We start from the raw sequence: 26,228 nt of genomic DNA, 5'->3' as shown, positions 1-26,228 counted from the left end.
GTTCACTGGAAGTTAAAAATAGAAAGCGTGCATTCCTTTGGTAAGTATTGGACACAAAAATGTCGGGCTTTTAGAAGATCTCTGTGTTGGAAGGGCAGAAGTTAAAAATGGAAAAACGTGCATTCCTTTGGCAAATATTGGACACAAAAATGTCGGGCGTTTAGGAGGTTACTCTGTTGGAAGGGCAGAAGTTGTTGAATTGTGCTCAATCGTTGAAGTTAAAAGAAAATATCCTAAGTTCATTTAGCTGTGATAATTCCAAAGGAAAAGCTCCCATTAAATTGAGAGAAATGAAAATTGACTCTAATATTAGAAATGAACAGAAGCAAAAATTGCTTCAACTGTTGAATGGATATCGAGATTGTTTTGCGATGAACATTTCAGAGCTAGGATGTACTAACTTAACAGAAATTGATATTAGAGAAGCTGAAGGGTCAAAGCCCATTTATATGAAACAATATAAAGCTCCTTAAAGAACAGCAATTAAAGAAATTGGTGGATGAATGGAAAGGAAATGAAAAAGTCTCTGAAACAAGATCAACCTATGCAAGTCCTGTCATACTAGTAAAGAAGAAGACTGGTGAGAACAGACGTGTGGTTGACTACAGACGTCTTAACAGTCAAACTATAAAAGATAAGTTTCCATTGCCAGAAATTTATGATTTATTGGAGAAATTATGTGACTGCAGTTATTTCACAACTATAGGCTTGGAGCAAGGGTATCTACAAATACCCCAAACTGAAAAAGCAAAGCTAAAAGCATGCTTTATAACCCCAGATGAAACTGGAGAGATCGAAAGGAAGATTTTTGGCTTAACTAATGCTCCAGCAGAATTTCAACGATTGATGTACCACTCATTAGGTCCGTCGTACAACAATGGTGTATTATGTTACTTGGATGATGTACTTATTACAGCAAAAACGTGGGGAGAAATGATGTGGAAGTCAACTGAAGTATTTAAAGCATTACTCTCTTGAATTTAACCCTGAAATTACATAAATGTGAGTTTGAAAAGAAAGAAGTGGAGTATCTAGGATTTATTATAAATAAAAACCGAGTAAATCATGAGCAGAAAGTAGAAGCTATATCTAAGTTTCCCCAACCTCAATATATACATGGAGTTCGACGATTTCTTGGTTTAGCAAGTTTCCTTAGATGAATAACTCTTTAATTTCTGGGCAAAATGTCCCCAAGACTTATTAAGAGATTTTAAATGCTGGTAAAATTTTTGTTTGAATCATTCCACATTAAGTTTATATTGTTTCAGAAAATTCTTTTACAAAATCGTAATTTTTTTCTTCTTTAGGTAATTCTCCCTCCGAAATACTTGAAATGTTCTGTGGTACAACGCTTAATAAATGGTCCACCTATTCATCCTTTGGAATTTGTTTTCTCTCTGCTCTACACTCAAAATTGATAAGATATAATTTCATTTCGTTTTTATTCTCTTGAAATTTAGAAGTTATTTGTAATAACTGTACTTTATGAGTTGTTTAGTATTTGATTCTAATCCTTCTTGATCTCCTTTTAAGGGTTCATTTTCTTCTCGCCGTTAATGTTCTTGTCACTCAAGTTCTTCCCGCCGTTGCGCTCTTGGTCACCCAAGCTCTTCCCACCGTAGTCGTTCTTAATGCTCAAGTTCTTTACATCGTTCTTGATGCTCAAGTTCTTCTTGCCATACTCTCTCCTCTGTAACTCTAGCCAATGATATTTTCGCATCCTCAATCTCATAATTTTTACTTACTTGAATTATGTGTTTTATTTCAAACACATATGTACTTGAGGAGAAATTGTTTCACCTAGTTCCTCGGCAAAATCAAGGAGATCTGATTTTTTCCTCCTATTAAGAAAGGCCATAACTCTTATAACATTATAAGAGATGAGTATTGCTTAGTGATAAACTAGAAGATGTCAAATAAAACACTGTTGCACTGAAACATCCTTCTTTAATAGAAACTATCGAAATTAAACTATCGAATGCAAGCACCTCCTCCTGAAAGTAGGAGTCACAGGGGAAAACGAAGTATCGGGACGAGGTATCGGACGCTGCAACAACCACGATGGTTTGCTTGGTGCTTGCTTGATGCTTGATATCTATGTAATCTCGATGTTTGGCGCGAAGCGCCACTTTCCGATCCGTCTTCACTAGTTTGAAATGTAAGTAAGAGTCATCATTAAAGTCATATTAAAAATTGGGGAAATCCCCATAGACAAAAACAAAGAACAAGAAAAAGGTATAGTCAGGGCTAGTTGTCAAATACACCAACTACTATGGCAAAATATCCACTCCTTAAATATCGGTGAGCAGACTGTTCACTACTAGCAGTGGTAATCGATTGTGTTCATCCGCAAGTATCCTTCCTTCGGCTTTCGACCTAAACCTCGATCCCTCTACCCCGAACTTCCATGGTTTCCTAGCTGTCACAATTAACAGCTTCTACAATGAGCTACTGTGTTTCAGTATACTTTCAAATAACTTAATAACTTGCTATATAATTTAAGAAGTTCAAATCTTCTAACAGAAGCAAATTAAACTTTTCAAAGTCCCCAAAGCTGCCACCAGTAATAATTCTGTAGTGTCACAAGTAACAGAAAATACGACGGGAGTTCTAAAAATTTATTTCAAAACTTAAAACGCAAATTCTTAAAATGAATGTCCCCCAGTGGACTGATCGTTAAGACACGGTTCCCAACAGATCACTGGCATCACTGGCAACGGTCAGTGTGCGGGTGACCACTTGGATCAGTCTGCGTAGGGACCGAGGGTGTGCGGTATTGATCCTCGTTAAACTGTTCTACCGTAAAGTGCTTGACTTCGCGTGCAGGTCGTCGGGCTACTGAAGCGGGGGTGCCATCCCCTCTGCAGAGGATCAAAATTGCGATGGCATGTCTTCGGATCACCCTCAGGGATGTTTCTCAGACCGTCGCCAATAGCCCATTGTGCAGCTCTAGTGCGACGTAACTGAACTACAACTACAACTTAAAGTGAAAAAATAAACTATCTCTTTTAGAGGAGTAATATATAATAAATAAATAAACTATCTCTTTTAGAGGAAAAGAAACAACATAGATCATGCTTATCGCGACATTTTTTAAGAGAATCTGCTATGACCTCTGTTTTGCTAAAATATGCTCGTTGCGTTATAGTGTCCTTAACATCAATTTCTGTCTTGAATGCTCGTAATGCAGCTGCTGTGGTCTTGTGTCTCTTAAAATTATAATAATTTTCAAACAAATTGAAATTTCAAAAAAAAAAAGCTCGTGTTAGCTTCATAACGAAAATGGCCCCTTCAGCCCGTCAAATCTCAAATCTTTAATTACATTCTTGTGGAATGTAGACCTGAACTCATTTTGATGCAAGTTTAAGAGTACTATGGAATAATAAAATTGAATTCGAAATCCAATAAAAGAATGTTGAATTTTATTCTGTCGTAATCCCTGTACACTTTACTTTTTTCTTTTCTTTTTTTGTGACTAAGTTTCTAAGTCTTATAGTTTATCAGCAGCAAAACAAAATGTAAAGAAATGCATAGAATTAAGACAGCGAAAGGGCCACTTACGAATTTCTATTATAGAGCAGAAATATCTAGTGCAATAAAACTTTTTAGTATTTAATTGACCAGCTAAACTAAATTCACTTCGTATTCATGCATAAATATCGTCTAAGGAAATAACAAGTACACAATTATTTTAGGATAAAAAAAATTTACAAAACATTTTATTGAAATAAATCAACGTTTTATTTGATAATTATTTAATAACTAATTTAATCATTCAGTTTTTGTGTTGTAAGATTTGACGTAAAAATTAAGAAAGAAGAGTAAAATCATTAACACAAAGAGAAACATTCCTATTTCAAAACTTCCAAGAGGTTCACATCCAGTTGTAAATACAAGTAAAAAGTATACCAGAACGACGACAAATTGCGCCTAAAAAAGAATAATATTTCTTTTATTAATGAATCAATTGAATTATATACGCATATTAAAAATAATTTGTTGTTATTGAATAATGTTTCCTCAAAAATAACATTTTATCTCCCTTTTGCATCACCATACTCAGTTATCTAAAACTACCATTGTACTTTGATAACACTAGCTATCAAAAATTAAGAAAAATCACAGAAATAACCAAAACTCAAAAACCTACGCATGAAAATTATTTTAACTGGCACACATAATAATGTATAAAATATCATAAAATTATTAACCAACAAAAATATGGTGTTACAGAAATTAGTGTATGTATAAAATAAATAAATCAGAAAAAAATGCTTTTTGTATGAAGTATGATCACCTCTATATAGCAGCAATATAACACATGCAGCGATGTGTAATGCTTTAAATTATCCGGTTTACCAGTTCCGTTTGAAGTGTATTGTTCTTGCAAGGCAGTCGCAAGCTTGGCAAGGCTGGAGAATTGGAAGCAGCTACACTTCCTTCTAAAGCATCCCAAACTTGGGTCGATAGGACAGGCTTGACCATCGATCCATGGTCAACATGGAGAAGAGAACATGGAGAAGAAAACAGATCGTCATTGGTCAGCTGCCCAGTGAACAGGTTGCTGTACTGAAATCAAACTTTCCTTTCTATGGCGTGACGAGAGTGGCACGCAAATAGCTGATCGCCTAGCAAACAAACCATGTTCGTATAACGTTCTACTCACAATAGACATTAATACCAATTTTCTAATGGCTGCACTAAGAAATGATCTGAGCTGACTCGGTATTGTGGCTTTATTCCTTAGTGCACATAGCGATAAGTATCGACTATCGGTGTTCCTCTTAGCATTTGGCCGGCGTTGTGTGAACCTTCCAGTTGCCAAACCAGTGGTTAGAAATTATTGCTAAAGTCTGTTAAGCACAGAAGGACTCACAATTAGCCATCTGGCTACTTCTATCTGATTTTGCCCGATCTCTAACCTTCCAACAGACCTCCATCACAGTTATTCGAACAAATTATGATTGGAGATCATTGTTGCAAATAGGCTATGTAAAATTCAGCAAGGGTAACTGTAAAATTCAGTAATTTCAGTAACACATCGAAATTCGCAAGCTTGTGATTATGATAATTGCACATGACGTCACTCAATTTCAGTGCCACTAATTCAGATATTTCAGTTTTACTAAGCAACTATCATTTGAGAACGTTTTTAATTTTCATTGTGTTTGGCTTATTTTTGGGAGAGTTTCATTGGTTTTTCATTGATCAAATTTTTCATTGATCATAACCAGTGTATTTTGTGCGATTCGATTCATCACACTGCATAACAGGGGTTTCCAAACGTTTTCAGGTTGCAGCAGTCTTTTGATATCTAAAATTGTCACAATAAATATAATCCCAACAAAAATTTGCGTCAATTTAAATATCCAAATGGGAAGAAAAACTTTGTCAAGGTAAAACAAACAAAAGGTAGTTTGCAACTTAATCAAACTTGCTTTTTAAATCTAAAAATTGGTTGAGTGGCAAAATTAGTTGAGTTTTAGATCTTAAATATTGATTTACTTTGCACAATATTAGGTTTAAAAGCTTGTATCGGATTTAGTTTGGTGATTGGTTATGTCAACCAGGTGTCAATTCAAAATCGGAGAAAATGCATCACTTTCTACGGTTATAAAAGTGACCTGTCATCACGCATTTTTTCTGAAATCCTAGTTAATGTTTGCAATAAAAATAATAGTAATAATTTCAAATTTTTCAATACGTTATTTTTTTTAATAATTTCTTCTTCTCATTTTTTCTTTTTCTCCTTTTTCGTTTTATTTATTGTGTTATATATATATATATATATATATATATATATATATATATATATATATATATATATATATATATATATATATATATATATATATATATATATATATATATATATATATATATATATATATATATATATATATATATATATATATATATATATATATATATATATATCAAAATGAAGAATAAAACAAAGAAAAATTATAGACATATAAAAAGAAAGGGAAGGGGGGAATAATAAGTAAAAAAATAACAAACAATAGTTTAAATAAATATATATATCAATAATAAAAAATAAAAAAAGAATGAAATTTTATTCAAAAAACTGGGGGGGGGGAGATATAATCTTTTCTTCAGCTCACACGATTATATCCGCAAAACAGAGTGCTTTCTGATATTGTATCAATAAAGCCAAAGCAAAATATATTAATACAATAGTGTGAGGAGCACTCAAAATTTTTTTTATAAAAATAACAATAAGTAAAATAGATCACAACAAGTAAAAATAACATGTAAAAACAGAAAATAAAATGAAATAAAAGGAAAAACATTAAAAGGGGGCTATAAAGCGAGTAGCAAAATCAGATCAACTTACATGGTCGAAATATTTTTCAAGAATGATTTAAAAATTTTTTCGCAGAAAGATTGCCAGATTACAAAATATGAAAACAAAAGCGCAAATTGAGTGTAACAAGAGGGTTTTAAAGTGCCATTCTTACTGCACAGCTGAAGTGATTTGTTATTCTGAGATTTGATTTGTTAGTTACTAAGGATGGGCCCGAAATGGATGTGCGCAAGGTAATATTATACTGGATAATTTTAAAAATTGATCATAAATAGTTTTAGAAGGTAGATGTTTATTGAAGAAAAAATATAAAATAGAAAAGAGAAACATAAAGTGCCTGTTTTGAAAATAATTTTAGCCGCGGATTTGCACGATATGGATTAGCACATAGAAAAATTATTTAAATTATCAAGGAAAAAATTTTAATAGATAATTTTAACACGGATTTGCCCGAAATGGATTTGCACATGGAAAAATTGTATAAATTAATAAAGAAATTTTTAGCAAACAATTTTACCCACGGATTTGCCCGAAATGGATTTGCACATGGAAAAACTGTATAGATTAACAAAGGAAATAATTTAGTAAAGGAATTTTTAGTAAATAATCCTAACCACGGATTTGCCCGAAATGGATTTGCACATGGAAAAATTATACAAATTAACAAGGAAATAATTTAGTAAATAATTTTGGCAATGGATTTACCTGAAAAGGATTTGTACATGGAAAAATCATAATCAAAATCAAAAAAAAAAATGTTTAGTAAATATATCCACAATAATATACGATTAATTCAATGATTTTATATAAAATTTTATTACTTCAGTTGGGTATCCAATGTTTTTTATCAAATTTTGAAAGAGTTTATCGATTTGTTTTTGGGATAAATAAATATTACTACAAATTCTTTTAATTCTGTTCATTTCATTAAAAGTGGTATTTAAATAGATGCACCTAGAAACATTAGAATTCCAAGTAACTAGTTTATTAATATTAAAATTAAAATCATTTCTTTTATCGTATAAATCAACATAGCAGATATTTTCAACTTTCATAATACCCAAATCCAAAAAATTGAAATTAATATTATCATCATGATTACGAAGTAAGATTAATTCCTCAGGGTATATATCACTCAATAAAATAGTATAATCTTGGAGATTAAAGATAATTAAGTCATCAATATATCTAAAAACAAATTTAATACTAAGAGTATAATTTTTTTCATAATAATGCAAAAATAAGTTAGCTAAGAGAGATGAATAATTAGATCCTTGTGGTATTCCATTAATTTGAAGAATAATATCCCTTCCATTGTAAAGATAATTACTAAAAAGACAAAAATTAATCAGAATTTCCCTATAATCAAAATCGCAACAAAGTATATTTTAAAAATCATAGTAATAATTCAAAAGGACATCTTTTAGTTTAGAAAGGGGAATGCTATTGAAAAGATCCCGGAAATCAAAAGTCGCAATAGAATTAATTTTATTATGTTTAATGAAATCTAAAATCGGTTGATTATTAGTGATAATCCAAGAGAAACCTTCTTTAGTAATATAGTTAATAATCTTATTTAAATAGTTAGAGAAAATGGTGCCAGGTTTAGTTAAATAAGTATTAGACCCACATGTGATAGTTCTAAATTTTACTGGAATTTTATGAAATTTAGGACTGATAATTCAGTAAGGAAATTGTATATTGCTAATTTTAATTTTTAATCTCTTGTAAAAAGCTAAAAATTTTTTTAATGACAATATTATTATTGAAATTACTAAGTTCAAAATTTTTACTATTTTTTAATTCCGTATTTAAAAGTTCAGCATAGAATTTTTTACAGAAAATAGCATAATTATTGTTAGCTTTGTCTATGAGAGTAATTACAAAATTTTTTTGAAGTTGCTTAATTGATTGAACAATATTAGAAAAATTTGTTGAATTGTTATTCTTATTTAAATTATCCTTATTATTGAAAATAAAGTTTTTAAAGTAATAATAAACTCCCCATTTCCATTCTGCTAGCATACCTAAAGGTAAAGAGAATCTATTTAATATCTTTAAACAGAAACTATTGAGATCATTAAGAAAGTATTTACGAATCTTATTGATTGTTATATGGTAAATGGGTCTAAATTTTGTGCCTTTTATCATTAAATTCCTAAGTTCCAAGTTTTCTATAATATTTAAATTACCAGTAATAATATGTTTATGATGTTTATCAACAAAATCAAAATATTTATCCTCCTCACAGTGACATTCATAATCGGATATATTAATACTCCCTAAATTTTTGCTTATATCATTATAGTTAAATATGGTTCTACCAAGAGATTTGTTATATTTAAAACTTTTAATTATGTTAAAATCTTTTAATGGAAATAAAGCTTTAAAATTTTCAAAAATTTTGTGAAATTTGATCTTATCGAAAATAGGATTTTGAAAGTTAATAACGAAATAAAAATTATCTAATCTTTTCTTTTTATTAGGCAAAATTTTGCTCATTTTGGCTTTTATAAGATCGAAACAAAGAATTTTGAAATGTAAATTAATGAAAAAAAAGTTAATAATTAGATCGTAGAACTTATATACCTCATAATTCTTAAGGGAGAAGACAAAATCTTTAATTGGTTTAATGCTATATTGTTTATTAAACTCTTTTTCCATATTAGAAAGAAATTTTATATTTAATTTGTCACTATTATGAGAGTTTCTATTACTTCTTGAACCCCGTTTACCTCGATTTGTACGCTTATCTTTAATATGAAAAAGTGAATAAGTTGATGAGTTATTGTAGTTAATCTGTGTATGTTGGAAGGTATCGTTTAGCCCATACGGCAAAATTGTTTTATATAAAAGCATGTAGTAATTTTCTTTCTGTAGTCTTAAATCTAAATCCTCTATAATATCTAAAATATTAATTTTGACACTGTTAAATTTATGTACTCTAAAATGATTCAATTCCAGGTTATTGATAGCCTTATTACTGTTAATATCAGAACGGTGTTGGTTAATTCGAATGTTAAGTGAGTTACTATTTTGTCCAACATATTTCATATTACAGAAACCACAGGTTAACATATAAATAACATTTTTAATTTTACAAAAAGATTTGGAGCTAACGTTATAAAGAACAGTATGTTTTTTGTCAATATTAGGGCAAGTTTTGCATCTTTTATCATCACACGCTTTATAGGAAGGTAAATTTTCGGGCATAGAATGCACTTCAAAAAATCGTTTGCTTTCGCTTTTGCTTTCAGAGTAGCAGGATGTCGATCCGAAGATCCCCTCTGAAATTACTATCTTATACTATAATACGAGGAATGGTTGCCAAGTCGAAAATCGCCCCAGAATTAATAAACTCCGGTAAACTTGGGGGTCTGGGGTTTTTGGCCACGAGGAATCGATTGGCGCCGGTTTTGAAGCGCTACGGTCGAGCAGTTCGGAGTTACAGATAGGATATTTTCAAACTTTATTAGTTCGCCATAATGGCTATAGATACTTTTCTCCACTCTTATAAATGTATGCTAATGCGAACCTTACAATTGAAATATTAATTTTCGACAATTTAAACCAATAATATACGAAGGAATTAATAATTTAATTGTAAGGTTCGCATTAGTTTACATTTATCAAAGTGGAGAAAAGTTTAACTTTTGTGTTAAAATCACCGTCAACAAAGTCCGACATTTCAACATTCATCAGATTTCAAGCATTCACTTTCAACATGCAGAACGCACCTCTACATGAAATTCTTCAAGGAGCCGGAATTTTGGAACAACAAGCGATCAACTCAATTCTACCCGCAAATGGATATAAAATGCATTGTTTTTCTTAACTTTCTTCGTGTTTTCTTGTATTTACTTATATATATATATATATATATATATATATATATATATATATATATATATATATATATATATATATATATATATATATATACTAGAGGGCCCCACCCCCTGCTCGCTGTCGCTCGCCAAACCCCGATAACTGCTACGCAATTACATTTTTGTTCGCTTCGCGAACAAAATTAAAATCGTTTTCCTGCAGATTAGCTAGCAATTTTTCTGCACCAACATCACATAGAGAGAATATGTTAGGATTGTAATATGTCAGAGGTCCTTGTTATCAGCATTATAAACTTATATAAAGCAATTTTAATGCAGACAATAATATAAACCTATATAAAGCGAGGAAGCGATATTATTCAACAAATTACTATAGGTCATTAGCCGGAGATTAATCCCCGTATTCGAAGCACACGTGGCAGAGCCTAACTCGGGTTGACTATATTTGAGGGTGCTCCTTGACTCTCGCCAAGTTGTAATCACGGTTGATCACCAAGCTGGGCGATGTTGAAACCCAATCGTGATTCTGATTCGTTTAGATTTTAGCGTTATTTTTAAATGTTCAACGGTATATGTGAGTTCTAAGTTGAATACCGGCTGATAAGGTTACTTTTTCTTCTGGTCAATAAGGTCGAAGGTATGTGGGCATAAAAAGGGACTCTAGAAAAAAATGTCATCGCCAGTCCGGTACCACAGACACCATTCTCGATTCGTATTTCGCCGAATTTATGTAGCGATGGAGGTACACAGATTCTATTCATGATAAATTTAGACAGTATCTAACTGCTATTAGAGAAATCGGTGCACCTAAATCTGAGGATATTCAAGCTTAAAGAAGAAGTGAGTTATTTTTTTCATTTTCCTTCTGTGCTTTCTCCATTAATTTTGGTTTCGATTCAAAATGCATTTTCTTGGGTTAATTAATTTTGCTCATATCGGGTTCATTGCAATTTTATAAAGTTTTGGCCGATGTTTTGTTGAAATTTTCAAATGTTTTATTGAAGTATCATTATATTTTGGCAGCCATTCCTGTTATTACGGTGTTCCGCACAAACAGGAATGGCACCAAACATAAGTCGCTAATTTCGCCAAGGGGCATTCTCAAGTACATTTTTACCCCTTCTAACTCAAATCATTGTTGATCTTATAGGATGTCAGACGTTCCCTATATGGTGCTTCATCTCCCCCCCCCCCAGTAATTTAATGTTTAAAATGAAAACAATTAAAACCTAATGAAAAAAAACTATGAAATATGGCAATGAACAAGAAAAGGCGCTACTTTAAAACTAATCTCACTCAGGGAAGTATTTTATTCCTTCTTTGTAATAATGTTCCCTAGCAGCAAAATAACTGTTGCCCTCATTGGATCAATGTTCACGAATCTTGACTCAATAAGGGTTCAAATGGTCGTTATTTTCCTACCAGCGGGTGACCGAGCTCCGCTCGGAGAAAACAGGTATCGAAACTAACTCGAAGATTTAAATTTTCAATTGTGATTTATCAAAACAATACATGCCATAAGAAAATTTGTGAAACCATTGGTGAAAAGATAACCGGTTAAAGTGCACCATTGTAAACTATCTAAACAAAGTTTGGAAAGGGTCTATACAAAGGTAAAGTTTGAAAAGTCATAGGAAATAAAATGTAATTGATAACAAAAAATTATACAATTAAAGAAATGGTACAAAGTGAGCAGTGTAAAGATTGAAGTGTGTTGAAGTTCAATATTTTTGACAAATTTATTTAGAAAAACCAAACATATAAACATACATAAGAAACATATTATAAACCTATAACAGCATAAACATAATAAACATTAATCATCGATTGCGAAGTCTTCCATGCTGTCCAGGTAGTTTCTTGTCGGAGAGGCAGGTGCGGCTGGTGAGTTTCTCTTGTTCAGGACTTCCTTCCATGCGACGTTTCGGGTGTGGGTTGGAATCTCAGGAGGCAGCAGGACCTTCAACGCACTTTGACGCTTGACTCTTGAAAACGCGACGTAGAGCATTCCTTGCACGAAGACCGTCGTGAGGAGAAGCACGCCGACGAATTCGAATGTTTGGCCTTGTGACTTGTGTATCGTAATGGCGAATGCTGGAGTAACTGGGAATTGGTGCCGTTGCATAGTTGCGCCAGTCTGCATAGTTTGCTGGAGTCGAGCGTGATCCTTGGAAGGTGTACTTGTCGGCCAGCGTGTTCACCGGCGATGATCTTAGCCTTGATGATGTTGTTGCAAAGTTCGGTGACAATCAATCGTGTTCCGTTGCACATTCCTTCAAAGACGTCCAAGTTTCGCTGCGCTGCTTGACTGCTCTTGTCGGGCGCAACGGCGTTATCATCGGGTCTTGGATATTCAAAGCGTGCATATTGGTCGAAGATGTGAAAGATGCGGCTTCAGATGGTCCCGACATGTTCAATTGGTCACTGTTCACAACGAATTCGTAAATTTGCTTCCGTTCATCCGCTTCTTGAAAATTCTTGTCCAGGAAAAAGCGTCGATGAGAGAGGTATTGTCGAGCATAAAAGACGATGTAAACTCCGCAGGAAGACGCGTCATCTTGGTGGTTGTAAGCGTTGTGAGGTTTCACGATGCATCCTTTCAGCTTTTCATTCGTAACAACGGTATTCAAAACGTGTCGCAGTATTTTTCTCAAAACAGCATCGATGGGCAGCGGGTTGTCGACTGGATCGCAGACTAATAGCTGACGTTCTCCATAGCTTGCTTCGTAAATTCCTAGCATCCAGTGCTCGCCTCTATCCATTTGAGCTCTCTTGTGAATGGGAATGAGTAGCACGTCGAATCCTTGTTGAACGCCGTATAGATAGTTGGAAGCCTTGTTCTGGTCGCTGATATCGTTGAGAAGAGCCATTCCTTCATAAGCGCCATCCGCTGTTGTAACGTAGAAGCGTGCGACAAATTCAGGGTCTTGGATACGGCAACTTGGTACGGCAACTTTGACGGTCGGGTAAGCTTGTTCGGCGTAATGGAGAAGCATTCTGACAATGACGGTATCTTCTAGTTGTCCATTTGCGGGTAGAATTGAGTTGATCGCTTGTTGTTCCAAAATTCCGGCTCCTTCAAGAATTTCATGTAGAGGTGCGTTCTGCATGTTGAAAATGTAGCTTGAAATCTGATGAATGTTGAAATGTCGGACTTTGTTGATGGTGATTTTAACACAAAAGTTAAACGTTTCTCCACTTTGATAAATGTAAACTAATGCGAACCTTACAATTAAATTATTAATTCCTTCGTATATTATTGGTTTAAGTTGTCGAAAATTAATATTTCAATTGTAAGGTTCGCATTAGCATACATTTATAAGAGTGGAGAAAAGTATCTATAGCCATTATGGCGAACTAATAAAGTTTGAAAATATCCTATCTGTAACTCCGAACTGCTCTACCGTAGCGCTTCAAAACCAGCGCCAATCGATTCCTCGTGGCCAAAAACCCCAGACCCCCAAGTTTACCGGAGTTTATTAATTCTAGGGCGATTTTCGACTTGGCAACCATTCCTCGTATTATAGTATAAGATTTAGGCCCTGTTTGGAATTATCAGATTGTCCCGATATTTTACCGCCACTTTACAACCGATATCGGTCCTGTAAAAAATTATGAGACTCATCTAATATTTTATGTTAATCACTCAGCTTCTCTAGGCACTATATTGGTCCTTTATAAATCAGTATTGGTGCTATATAATGTGAGAAATATCACTCAATCCCAGTGTAACTTTCAGACACTGAATCTGGCAACGCCGAGACTCATCTGATCAGTCTGTTTACAAACACCGCGTCGTTCAGACGCTCATGTCATTCATTCGTAATTTCCATTTTATTCTTATTTACATCAATTAAATATTTTCAGTTGAAACCTGTTTCCTACGTATCATTGCTCAAATTAAGCTCTCGCTAACAGGTCACGGGCCCAGAAGTGGAAATATTAATCAACTAAAATGAACATTTAAGAACGAATTCGGAAATCGAAAGTGTTGGAAATAACAGAACAGGTCAGTTTCTTTTTCATCATTTGTTCACTGAAATCACTTCTGACATCGAAAAATGGCTGAAACAAAAGCAATTAAAGAATTGCAGCAACAAATTGAAGATTTACAGACTCAATTAAATGTTCGAAGAACACCCGTTTCTACGTCAAGTGGGGGACTTCCAGAATCGAAACATCTTGATGGCTCGAACTATTCCGATTGGAAATTTCTAATGAAAAATTTCTTATTTGATGCTGGACTCTGGGGATGTATTGAACCGATAAGAAATGAAGAAATTGTTCCAGAATTAGATAGAAGAGCACTGGCAAAAATAAATTTATCGATTAAACCGATAGCGTCAGCCGAAACCAAGAAAGCGAAGACAGCTAAGGAAGCCTGGACGTCATTGCAGAATACCTATGAAGATAAAGGGGTAATTAGAAGAATTGGACTGTATTCATCGCTATTTCGAACAAAATATGAAGATTGTTCATCGATGTCAACGTATATTGACAACATAACGAACATCTCGGAACAACTCGAAAGTATCGGAAAGCCACTAGATTGTGAAACTGTTGGTGGAATAATACTTGGAGGACTACCAGAAAAGTTCAGACCACTCATTCTAGGCGCAAATCAAGCCATTACAGTTGATTTTGTCAAAAATTTGCTATTACAAGAAAATGTGAAAGATTTGCGTTCTACATCGACAAATTATTCTGAAAGTGCATTTTATGGAAAATCCCGGAAATTTGCTCATAAACCGAAGAATAAAGCCACTAAAAAAACCAAGATGCTACAATTGCAATGAATATGGACATTATAGTCATTCCTGTCCAAAACCAAAGAAACAGAACACACGAAAGAAAGTTGAAAAGAGAGAAAATACAGCTGGCTTTTTCACATCTGTAGAATCCAACTCTACAGATAACCAGCCTGCAGACTGGTATCTGGATTCTGGTTGTAATGCTCATATGACACCGAGAGGGGACTGGATACAAAATTTAAAACCTGGTGGAAACAGGAAAATTGATATAGCCAATGGCAACGTGGTTCCAGCAATAGGTATTGGAACAGTGGATATTACATTAAAAATCAGTACTATCACAGCTAGTGATGTTATACATGCTCCGGAACTCACCACTAACCTGCTCTCCATTTCTCAAATCGCCAAAAAGGGTAAGTCAATAATTTTTGACTCTGAAGGATGTAAGATATTGGATTCCAAAATTATAATTCCAAATAAAAATGTAGTTGCTACTGCATCAGAAAATAATGGACTGTATGTGTTAGACACTGCTAAATTTTCTGCATCAACTGCCATACTAAACTCTCAAAACATCTGGCACCGTAGACTTGCTCACTTAAATAGAAGAGATATGAACATTTTAATTAATAAAATGTCCACTGGAATAATAAATCTGACTAATAAATCTGACACCTGTATTACATGCATCAAAGGAAAACTTTCAAGAACACCTTTTCCTAAAGAATCTAAAACCAAAACTAACTGCATTCTAGAACTTGTGCATTCAGATCTGTGTGGCCCAATGCAAACATTGTCTATTGGAGGAGAGCGTTATTTTCTAACATTTACCGATGATTTTTCAAGAAAATCTTTTGTTTATTTCCTCAAAAGTAAAGATCAAGTAAAAGAAACTTTTGTGAACTTTAAAGCTCTTGTTGGGACTCAAACCAACAGGAAAATAAAAACCTTAAGATCTGACAATGGAGGTGAATATGTCAACACTGATCTTAAGAACTGCCTAAATCTTTGTGGCATCAGACATCAAACAAATGTGCCAAGATCTCCAGAACAAAATGGGACGTCAGAATGCTTGAACAGAACTTTAGTTGAGAAAGCTCGTACTATGCTAATTGATTCAGGACTCTCAACTGAACTATGGGCTGAAGCTGTTTACATAGCCAACTACTTAAGAATAGATCACCCACAAAAGCATTGAAAAACATGACACCTGAAGAGGCCTGGTCAGGAAAGAAACCAAACCTCTCCCACCTAAAAGTCTTTGGATGCAAAGTCATGGTACATATCCCTGATGTGAACAGAAAAAAGTTTGATCCAAAAGCCAAAGAAGGCATCTTTGTTGGATACAGTGAAGAAACAAAAGGATACCGTATTTTTAATCCTACAAAGAAAGTTTTCATTAGTCGAGATGTTATATTCCTTGAAAATGACTTTTTAAATAAAGCAGATGACTCAACGTCAACAGAATCCCAAACTGCAGATATGACTGAAATCGAAAACATTTCCACTGCAACCACAACAGAGGAACCAGACACCACAGACCACTCTTCAGACAGTGAAGATGGAGATCCCTATAATCAAGACACAGATAGATACCCGAAGAGAGCTACGGCACCTAATAGAAAAATCTTTAACGATGACTTCATTGTGTATCAAGCAAATCTCTGTAGAGCTCAGGATCCAGAAACTTACGAAGATGCTATGCAATATGATGAAGCTCAGAAATGGAAAGCTGCCCTGGAAGAAGAGATCGAAGCTCACAAACTAAATGGTACATGGGAATTTTGTGATTTTCCACCTGGTAGAAAAGCCATTAAGAGTAGATGGACATTCAAAACAAAATTCAAACCAAATGGCGAAACAGAAAGACATAAGGTACGCCTAGTAGCTAAAGGATGCTCTCAAAAATATGGAATAGACTATGAGGAAACCTTCTCACCTACAGTCAGAAACAGTTCTATCCGTTTTCTCATTGCTCAAGCAGCCAACTTGGATCTGGATTTAGATCAAATGGATGTTGTAGCAGCCTTCCTACACCCAAAGCTGGAAGAAGAAATTTACATGGAACTCCCTGACCTCCCTGAATATTTTCCTCACAGATACTGTAAACTGAACAAATCCATATATGGACTAAAACAAGCAAGTAGAACTTGGTACATGGAACTAGCTGAAACCTTCAAAGACATAGGACTTTTCAGATCGAAAACTGATCCTTGCATCTTTGTTTCAAACAAGAAAGAAAAAACTTTAATAGTTGCCGTCTATGTAGACGACTTGCTGATTCTGTCGAATGACCGTAAGCAAAAAGAGAACCTCAAGGGGAAGTTAAAACAACACTTTAAAATGAAAGATCTCGGAGAAGCCCACCACATTCTTGGAATGACCATCACAAGAGACCGTACAGAAGGAATCATCAGTTTAGACCAAAGCACCTATATCAGAAACATGCTCAAAAGATTTAACATGCAAGATTGCAAAGAAACAGCAACACCTTTCCCAACTGATCAAGTACTATCCAAAGAAGTGTCTCCGAAAGACGAAAAAGAAAGGCAAGAGATAGGACAGATACCATATAGAGAAGCAGTCGGAAGCCTAATATATGCAGCTCAAGGAACACGTCCAGACATTGCATTTGCAGTGGGGGTAGTTAGTAGATATGCCAACAACCCAGGAAAACCTCATTGGATGGCTGTCAAAAGAATTTTTAGATACCTAAAAGGTACATTATCGAAAAGGCTAACTTTCCGGAAAAATGGACAACTACAAGGTTACACTGACTCGGACTGGGCCAACGACAAAGATGACAGAAAATCAACCACAGGTTTTGTCTTCTGCGAATCAAGTTGTGCCATAATTTGGAACTCCAAAAAGCAACAAACAGTCGCCTTATCAACAGCAGAGGCTGAATACATGGCAATTTCTGCAGCATCACAAGAATTACTGTGGATTAAACAACTCAAAGAGGAACTGTTCAACCAAAAGATGGATGCAATAAAATTACACTGTGACAATCAAAGTGCTATAAAGATCAGTACCAACCCCATTCTATCATCTAGAGTGAAGCACATAGACATTCGTCACCATTTCATAAGAGAAAAAGTCGAACTTGGACTGATCCAGTTGTGTTACATTGATTCGAAATCAAATGCTGCTGATGTACTCACCAAACCGATGACTAGTGAACAACTTAAAAAATTCAGTATTGTATTGGGACTTTCGTGAAGTGGGGGTGTGAGAAATATCACTCAATCCCAGTGTAACTTTCAGACACTGAATCTGGCAACGCCGAGACTCATCTGATCAGTCTGTTTACAAACACCGCGTCGTTCAGACGCTCACGTCATTCATTCGTAATTTCCATTTTATTCTTATTTACATCAATTAAATATTTTCAGTTGATACCTGTTTCCTACGTATCATTGCTCAAATTAAGCTCTCGCTAACATATAAGACCAATATTAAGAAATCTAAACATCACAATAATGGTCCCTCGGTGCATGTTAATATGACGGACAGATATAATAAACCTTAGAGCAGCTGTTCCCAAATGGTGCTTCGGGGAACCCTAGGGTTCTGTGGAATGCTTGAAAATGTAACTAGAGTTAGTACTTCTGTTAACCAGTGATGAGTTTTAAAACCCCTGATTGCATTTAGTAGATCCACCCTATAATTCCTATTTTCTTTAATTTTACGGTTTTTCTTATGAAATTATTTCTAGTAAAGTGTCAGTAAAAAAGAAATAGCATTTTTTGAAGGAAAATGTAATGTTTCTAATAACAGTGTATATACAAATCATAAAAATAAAAACAAGCATTTATAAAATGTTCCATTAGTATTTCCTCTGTCACGCTTTTCAAATCAAAATAACTCAATTCTTAAGATATTTTTCTTTAAGGAAATATTTTTCCATTAAAACCATTTTCAAAGTTTATAGCAGTTCTCTTAAGCTTTTATTTCGAAATATGCAATATCTCAGCTAATTTTAATCATTTTCTGCTTATGTATATACAGAAGAAACACATTCATAATTAGACTAGATTTGCACTAGGACTGCAAAAATTTCGCTGCCTGACATAAAACTTAATTTAAAATTGCTAATAATAAAACGATGAAAACTCTTCATTCCTCTAATTATATGTTTTAAATAAAGACATACAGGTTGTTACATTCACAATTACTTTAAATTTTATTTATAAAGTTAGGGTTTTTCAGAAAGAAGGTTGATTATTTAGGGTTCGGTAACGGAAAAAAATTGGGAACCTCTGTGTCAACTATCCAAATCTACTATACCTACTAACACTTTGAATTAAGTGTTGCAAGAGAGCACAAGGGTGTGCTTGGCTAAGAGGAAATTACAGAAAAGCATCGTGGTGACGTCAGAGCACTTAAGAGAGTCCGTGGCAGAAATATGCAGAAAAATACAGTTAAATATATATTCATAATTTATGTTAGTCTTATATACTGACAGAAATCCGGGTTTTCTTCGTTAATTAAGGAACCAAGGCATTAGATTTTTTAGCTAATTAGAATGTAACAATAAAAACAGCTTAAGACTATTATGTTCAGTTGTTATAAGGAAAAATTTTAAATTTCACTCTATGCATATTATATATGTATTAGAATTAAAAACAGTAAATGAGATTTAAAAAAGACTGATAAATCATATTTTAACAATTTAAATTCAAGTTTTAAATCTACTTACGATTTGTAACATTGTTAAATACTTTTTCCACCATAAATATTTTTGAACATGAGGACCAATGGCTGCCAATCCATAATATAGATACATCAACACATGAATCACGCAGTTAATGTTAGAGCCAAGAATGTAACTAAAATCTGAAAATTAAAAAATACTATATTGCAAATTCCATCCAAAATAATGACAGTAGTTACCATTACTATTATTTCGACCCACAGTTATTGCCTGTCTTGGAAAAAAAAGATTTATTTGCATGATACGTTAGAACGATACAAGTACGCTATAACGAATGATACAAGTACTAGTACACATGCGCAATAAAATGCTATATATTTTAACCAATAACACCTTTACTTCAAAGGAGGAGACCAAAGAATACCTGGATCAGATTTTCGCAAGCCAAGAACAGATATTTAAGTGCGCAAAAAAAATTTAAAATAAAATATAATAATATTATTATTAATAATATAATGTAATTATCAATATAATTATAATATAATTATACACCGAAGAGCCATTACATTATGACCACCCTGCTAATAACATGTAGGACCATCTTTAGCCCTCAAAACTGCTAGCACTAGCTGTGCCATTGATTCCACAAGGTGCTGATAGGTAGTCTGAGGTATCTGGTACCAAGCGCTCACCAACTGGTCCTGCAATTCCCTCACATTGCGCGTGGGTAACGTGGCAGCACGGATTTGGTTTTCCAAGTAGGACCACAAATGCTCTATTGGATTAAGGTCAGGTGAATTTGGGGGCCAAGACAGGACTTGAAAGTCACTGGAATGTTCCTCGACGATTCGACCCTTATGACATGATGCATTATCCTGTTGGTAAACACCATCCCCCGCAGGAAAAACTGTTGTCATGAATGTGTGAACCTGGTCTGCAACTATGTTCAAGCAGCTTACAGACGTCAGGGATTGTTCTACGAGGATTATAGGTCCTAATGTGCTCCATTGTTCCTGGGCGAGAAACCATGAAAACCTGGGCGAGCTCATTGTTATAGATGGAGGGTGGTCATAATATAATGGCTCTTCGGTGAATAATAATATAGTTATTAATATGATTAATATGAAATCATACTACTGCTAGACAAATGGCAAAATCTACTGGACAAAAATGGGTAATATATAATTCAATAAAATATTTACTATATCATGTAATTACTCACTTCATTAGGGAAAAAATTTCCGAACACCCCAATACCTTTTAATGATCCAAAACAATGCATTTTTGAAGCAGCATTTCAAATATCAAGAGCTACTGATGTCTTTTTTACGTTTTATTAAAAAGGAGAAAGCTATGCATTTTAATTATAACTATATTTAGTAGAATTTTCATATTCAGAACAGGAGGTGCTGAATAGAGGACAGAAACTTTACCAAACAACTCTCTGAAATAACCGTTAGGATTTTGCAACTATTAAAACAAGTATATACACTTTTTTTGCTGCATTTTATTACAGACCATTTAAACTAAAATATTTCACAAACCACTTCCTTTAATTTTGTAGTCAGAAAAGTTATTTTATAAACATTATTGTTTTGTACTTTTCTCAGTAAGAAGATACTTTTGCTGGCAAAATTTTTAAATATTTAATTAAATTTGATGAAAGAATATAATTTTCTCAAGAAGAAAGCAAAAAACAGTGTATTTCCTTTTTCTTCCATTTTTCACAGCATTGCCTATGTGATAAGCTGTTATATAATACGTGATATAATTATGATGCATGTTACATGATAGGCAAAATAAATTGATTCCCATATTTATTTCCATGGAAAATTATAACTCTTCGATTTTTTTCGATTTCGATTATTTGCAAAAAAATGGATACTCAAATTTCGCGAAGCTTTTTTCACTTTTGACGAAACCGTGTCCTGGTATATGCTCCGAGCAAACCTTTCGTCCAAGTGACAAATCATCATTTCTTCGAGGAAGCGAGTTTCTTCAATGGTAAAGAAATTTTTCGACATTTTATTACTCTCTCCAAAAAACAACTTGTAGTGCCTAATGTATCTAACTTTTCTGATAATTACTACATCGTGGGCATGCTCAACGATAAATGTCACGTTAACTACACAAGAAAGACAGATAGAACAGAGAGATAAATTTCACCGGATCAAGACCAATTCCTCGACTACCATACAACCCGGTCGGCTTTTTTCGTCACTTTGTTTTCAATCGTCTAGTCTTTATCCTAGTTTCGTTATTGTAGTGCTTTGAGGGAGATTACTAACTAGAACTCGTCATTCTAGTTAGTACTAACTTGAACTTCGTCATTCCAGTTAGTAATCTCCCACAAAGCACTACAATGAGATTTCGAGTTGAGGAAGCATTTTTGTCATATATTTGAGAGTTTCGTTACAAATAGCGCAATTTCGGGAGGAAATGATTCTCTGAATTGACGAAATATAGTTCAAGGATTGCTGATCCGTCAAAATTGAGAGTTTTATTTCAGAGAGTGAAATAACCTCATTATTTTTGAATGATTCTCATTACACCCAGTTAACACTACTTTTTATTTTCGCTTTAAGAAAAAATAAATATAAAAAATTCATCTTACTGGGTAATTCAAGTTGGAAGATATAAAATGGGAATATAACTATGCCGGTGTGGTGAATCAGATGTAGATGAGTAATTTGCGAATGTTTCTTTCTAAGGGCGAAAAATATCTGAAAAATAAATGCGTTTCAGTAAAGACATTCGATTATCAGAACAATTCATCTAAATGAAAAACGAAATTTTCGATTTGATTTGCAGCTTTTGTCAAAAAATATATGAGTTTTATTTTGGTATTATAGCGAATGACACAAAACCCATTCTCTGGGAATAACCCCAGTCAAAGGGGAAATAGGAATTAGGTGTGCATAAGTTAAGATTTTAAAAAATCAAATACGTGAATTTCCATTTTTTTTCTTTCTTGTTCTAACGTTTATTTCTCTAAGCGTCTCCATTTAAGTAAATTCAACCCCATTTTCCTTTAGCGATTACAGCGTCATCTGTAAACTAAAATGTAAAGACCTTCAAGTCAAATTTCTTAAAGATCCAAATCGGAAAGAAAAAATGGGTGTTCCCGGTTAAGTTGCCTCCTATCCCACCACCAGAAGTTGAGATTTGAGAAAGATCGAGTTCTAAACACAGAGTAAGTATATAAATATTTCAGATATGAAATATTTCATTTTTTAAGAAATATTTGCTAATTTTAAATCTGTCAATAAGAATGCGATTTAAATTGCGTGTTAATAAAATGTCTTATCATTTATTTAATATTTAAGCGTTCATCAGTATCACTGCACTTCTGTCTTTTACTTATGGAACTTATTTTGTCATTTACTTATATTCGTTATTATCTTATTTATTTCGTTATTTACTTATTTTCGTTGTTTTTAAAATTATGAAGCTTCAAACAGTATGAGGTTTCTACAGCATATAATTTCAAGCTTCCATTTTTACTGATGCAAACCTTCAATCACCCTAAATTTCTTGTATTTTTGTTTATTTAATTAAATTTTTTTATTTAATTATTTTTCCCCATAAATTGATCACTGTAAAAGAAAAATATCTTCTTTAAAAGTTTCGATAAATAATAGTTATAAAAAATAAGGATATATGTAAAAAATATAATTTACTTACAGTATCAAACCATTCCATAAACTTCATTAAGGCGTTATACCAAATTATATTGAAGCCTTTCTGTTAAGAAAAAAATATTAAAAAGTTTATTATTGGTAGAAGTAAACCGGATATATAGAAATATTAATAATAATTATAAAATAAAGTATTATAGAAACAAAGTTTAATCATTTATCAAAACTTTTTTTCTGTTAAATATCAGTTTTATGAAATCATACAGATACAGAGAGGTCATAAAAATACTACCTTTATGCATGAACCTCTAGCGACCAATATTCCAGACACTTCAAAGAACAATTTTATTTCATTATTCTGGATATTTTTTCAGTTATTTTACTTCTGAGGCATGCAATCGAAATTGTGATAATTTTTAAAAAGTTTTCTGGTAACGGTTACAAATTTAACTTTTTTGTTATATCGCAGCACCTACTTTTACTCAAACAAGCATAATTCTCTCAATAAAATGCTTAAAATATTTTTTTTCTTCGAATGGCAGGCACTGAACTTTATTCGTTTCGCCTTAGAAGATGCCATAGGTGTTACTCATTTCGCGTTACCCAGTGGGCACCTGTGAACCAAAGTCACGGAGGCGAGTAACATTGCCCACGCCACACTGCCACAAACCCGTTCATAGGGTGGGCCACATTCACTCATCACACGCAACAGAGAACAACACAAGAGAGAAACATCCATGCTCAGAGCGGGATTCAAGCCCGCTGCCATGGGCTTCGCAGTCAGGAAGACTAACCGCTCGGCCAACTGGCCGGCACTTAAAATATAGTTTTAATTCAACTAGTGTCAAAAAGGGCTACGCTGAGGAAAAGAAAGAAGTATGTAAGAAACGAATGACTGTGGTCCCTTCCCGTTATAGGTTAGAGTGCGCTTTGTAGAAGTGAATAAAAAACAGGTCCAAAAAATATTTCACTCATCTCTGCTTAGAATCGCCATTTTGCTTTGTGGTTGGTGAGTATTCTGCAATAATGTAGTGGCAGCTCGCAAATTATTTTTGTAGCTGTAACATGTGCATTTACTGCCCTTCAGATTATTATTTTTTTTATGTATACTGCTTGTTGTACAGAAGAACCCCGGTTTTACGGTGTCCGTTTTGTACGTTATTTCGCTTTCTACGTCCTTTTCTGCTAGTTCTTGAAAATTACTTATACTCATGATTTATATTTACCAGGATTTTACGTTACCCTTTATCAGAAAATCCCGTACGTTTTTCTAAGCGATCAAAATCATTTTTTTTTCTTCAAAGCTTGCATAATGCTTTTTCTGAAGTTTATTTATCTTCTACTTCGTCTTCTTTTTTTTTAAAAAATGAAACAGACTTGTTTATTAGCTGCTTCTCTGACACTCTTTCTATTTTATCTTCTAGTCCTTCGTCTGGGAAAAGGCTTTCTCGGTGGGTATGGTTGCTTTCCCCGATATTCAAAATCAGAACGATGGTGGGATGGATCAAACGCGAGAAGAGTGTTTAAAGGAAGTATTGGAGTGTAAATTGTAAAATTTGGGAGTGGAATTTTTTTCCATTAAATTTCAATCTTTTTAATCTTCGAATTATCCAAATATGTAAAGAACGTTACAGCAAACAATTGGTTTGGTAATTGTTTCTTTTTCGTGATTCCAGTGATCTACAAGACGCTTCTAAAGCAAAAATAAATGTTCTGGAAGCTCTGAATTTGATTTCTATTGCATTGGGTAGTGTCACCTAAAATGTATTACAAATGTGCATAATAAAGCTTCTCGGGGTTAACTGCTTCTCGGTATCCAAGAGGGAACATTGGCGCTTTGGTAAAAAATTGCATGTCAGAAGATCTTCTTAAGTTGATGACGCGCATATCGACTGCAACCATACCCACCGAGAAATAAGGCCGTTGAGATCACCAAGGTCTTTAAGTGACGTCACATACAGTGGTGCATAGCTGACAAGCGACAAGCCGCCAGTTTCAGATGTTTGTCATTCATTGAACAATAAACACTGAACATTGAAATTTCATAAATATTTATACTTAAAAACAAAAAAACTCCGCGGCAATAAATGATATTAATAAAAAGGAATTCAATTAATTGTTTGCCATCCATTTGAATTTTTGGACGTTATAATTTTAGATGAATATTAATGATACTGTTGTTCATGCTTTATATGGTATGAATCTTTCTAATTTAGATAAATTGTTTTTGCGTATCTTATGATGATGTCTTAAATATTTTTTTACTACCTTATAATTGGTTATTAGATTTTGTAATTTATTTTAATGCGTTACATTAACCAAATATTATCAAAAGTGCTGAAACAAATAAATATATAAAATTTTTGATTTCTATTGTTAATTAGAAAATATTAAGAAGAATATTAGAAAAAATTAATTAATATTCAATGTAGTTCGTTCATATTAATAAATTTCCTCAATGTTATATTTCTATAAAATTATCTAATCAATATTTCCTAATTCCTAATTAATTCCTAATTTCCTAAAATTATCTAATCAATATTCCATTTTTAAAAAAGTAAATAAATAAATTTAGATTTTTGCAATCTTACAATAAAGTCTCAAATTAGAAGTGCTGTAGCCGACCTGGTTGCCGAGTGGTTAGCGTGCCTGTCTGCGGAGTCGCTGGTCGCGGGTTCGAATCCTGCTCAGGGCATGGATGCTTCCTTCTCTCTGTGTTCTATGTCCTTTCTCCTTTTCGAGTAATTGTGTGAATGTGACACGCCCTATAAACAGGTTTGTGGTTGTGTGACGTGGGCGACGCTGCTCCACCGCCGTGGCTTCGCCACAGGTGCCCACTGAGTAACGAGAAGAGAGTAGCAGTTCTGGCATTTCTGTGGCCAATGGGACTACCCCCAAATTCCCACCATTAGAAAAAAAAATGTGCTGTTCTTATTTTATTCCCATTTTTAAGTTTATTTTATAAGTCTGGAAGAGTTTATCTAAACAAGCTTTAAAACAATAGCT

General features: G+C 33.6%; 1 protein-coding gene across 6 annotated transcripts in view; it reads right to left on the bottom strand.

Annotated features, from left to right (window-relative positions):
• Positions 1-3,717: 3,717 nt before the first annotated feature.
• LOC107450928 (very long chain fatty acid elongase 7-like) overlaps positions 3,718-26,228 on the bottom strand; it is a 55,468-nt gene continuing 32,957 nt past the window's right edge. For all 6 annotated transcript variants that reach the window (XM_087169215.1, XM_087169220.1, XM_087169216.1 and 3 more), the window contains 4 exons: positions 23,269-23,328; positions 22,199-22,307; positions 19,630-19,766; positions 3,718-3,930 (listed from right to left, as the gene is read on the bottom strand). In XM_087169215.1, the coding sequence (XP_087025341.1) occupies positions 3,772-3,930; positions 19,630-19,766; positions 22,199-22,307; positions 23,269-23,328 (465 nt within the window). In that variant the 3' untranslated portion in view covers positions 3,718-3,771. The remainder of the gene's footprint in view (positions 3,931-19,629; positions 19,767-22,198; positions 22,308-23,268; positions 23,329-26,228) is intronic.

The sequence above is a fragment of the Parasteatoda tepidariorum genome, chromosome 8 (genome assembly GCF_982258835.1).
Source record: "Parasteatoda tepidariorum strain Cologne lab strain chromosome 8, Ptep-v5.0, whole genome shotgun sequence".
NCBI lineage: Eukaryota > Metazoa > Arthropoda > Arachnida > Araneae > Theridiidae > Parasteatoda > Parasteatoda tepidariorum.
The sequence above is the reverse complement of the archived record's forward strand: the minus strand, read 5'-3'. Positions and strand labels throughout refer to the sequence as shown.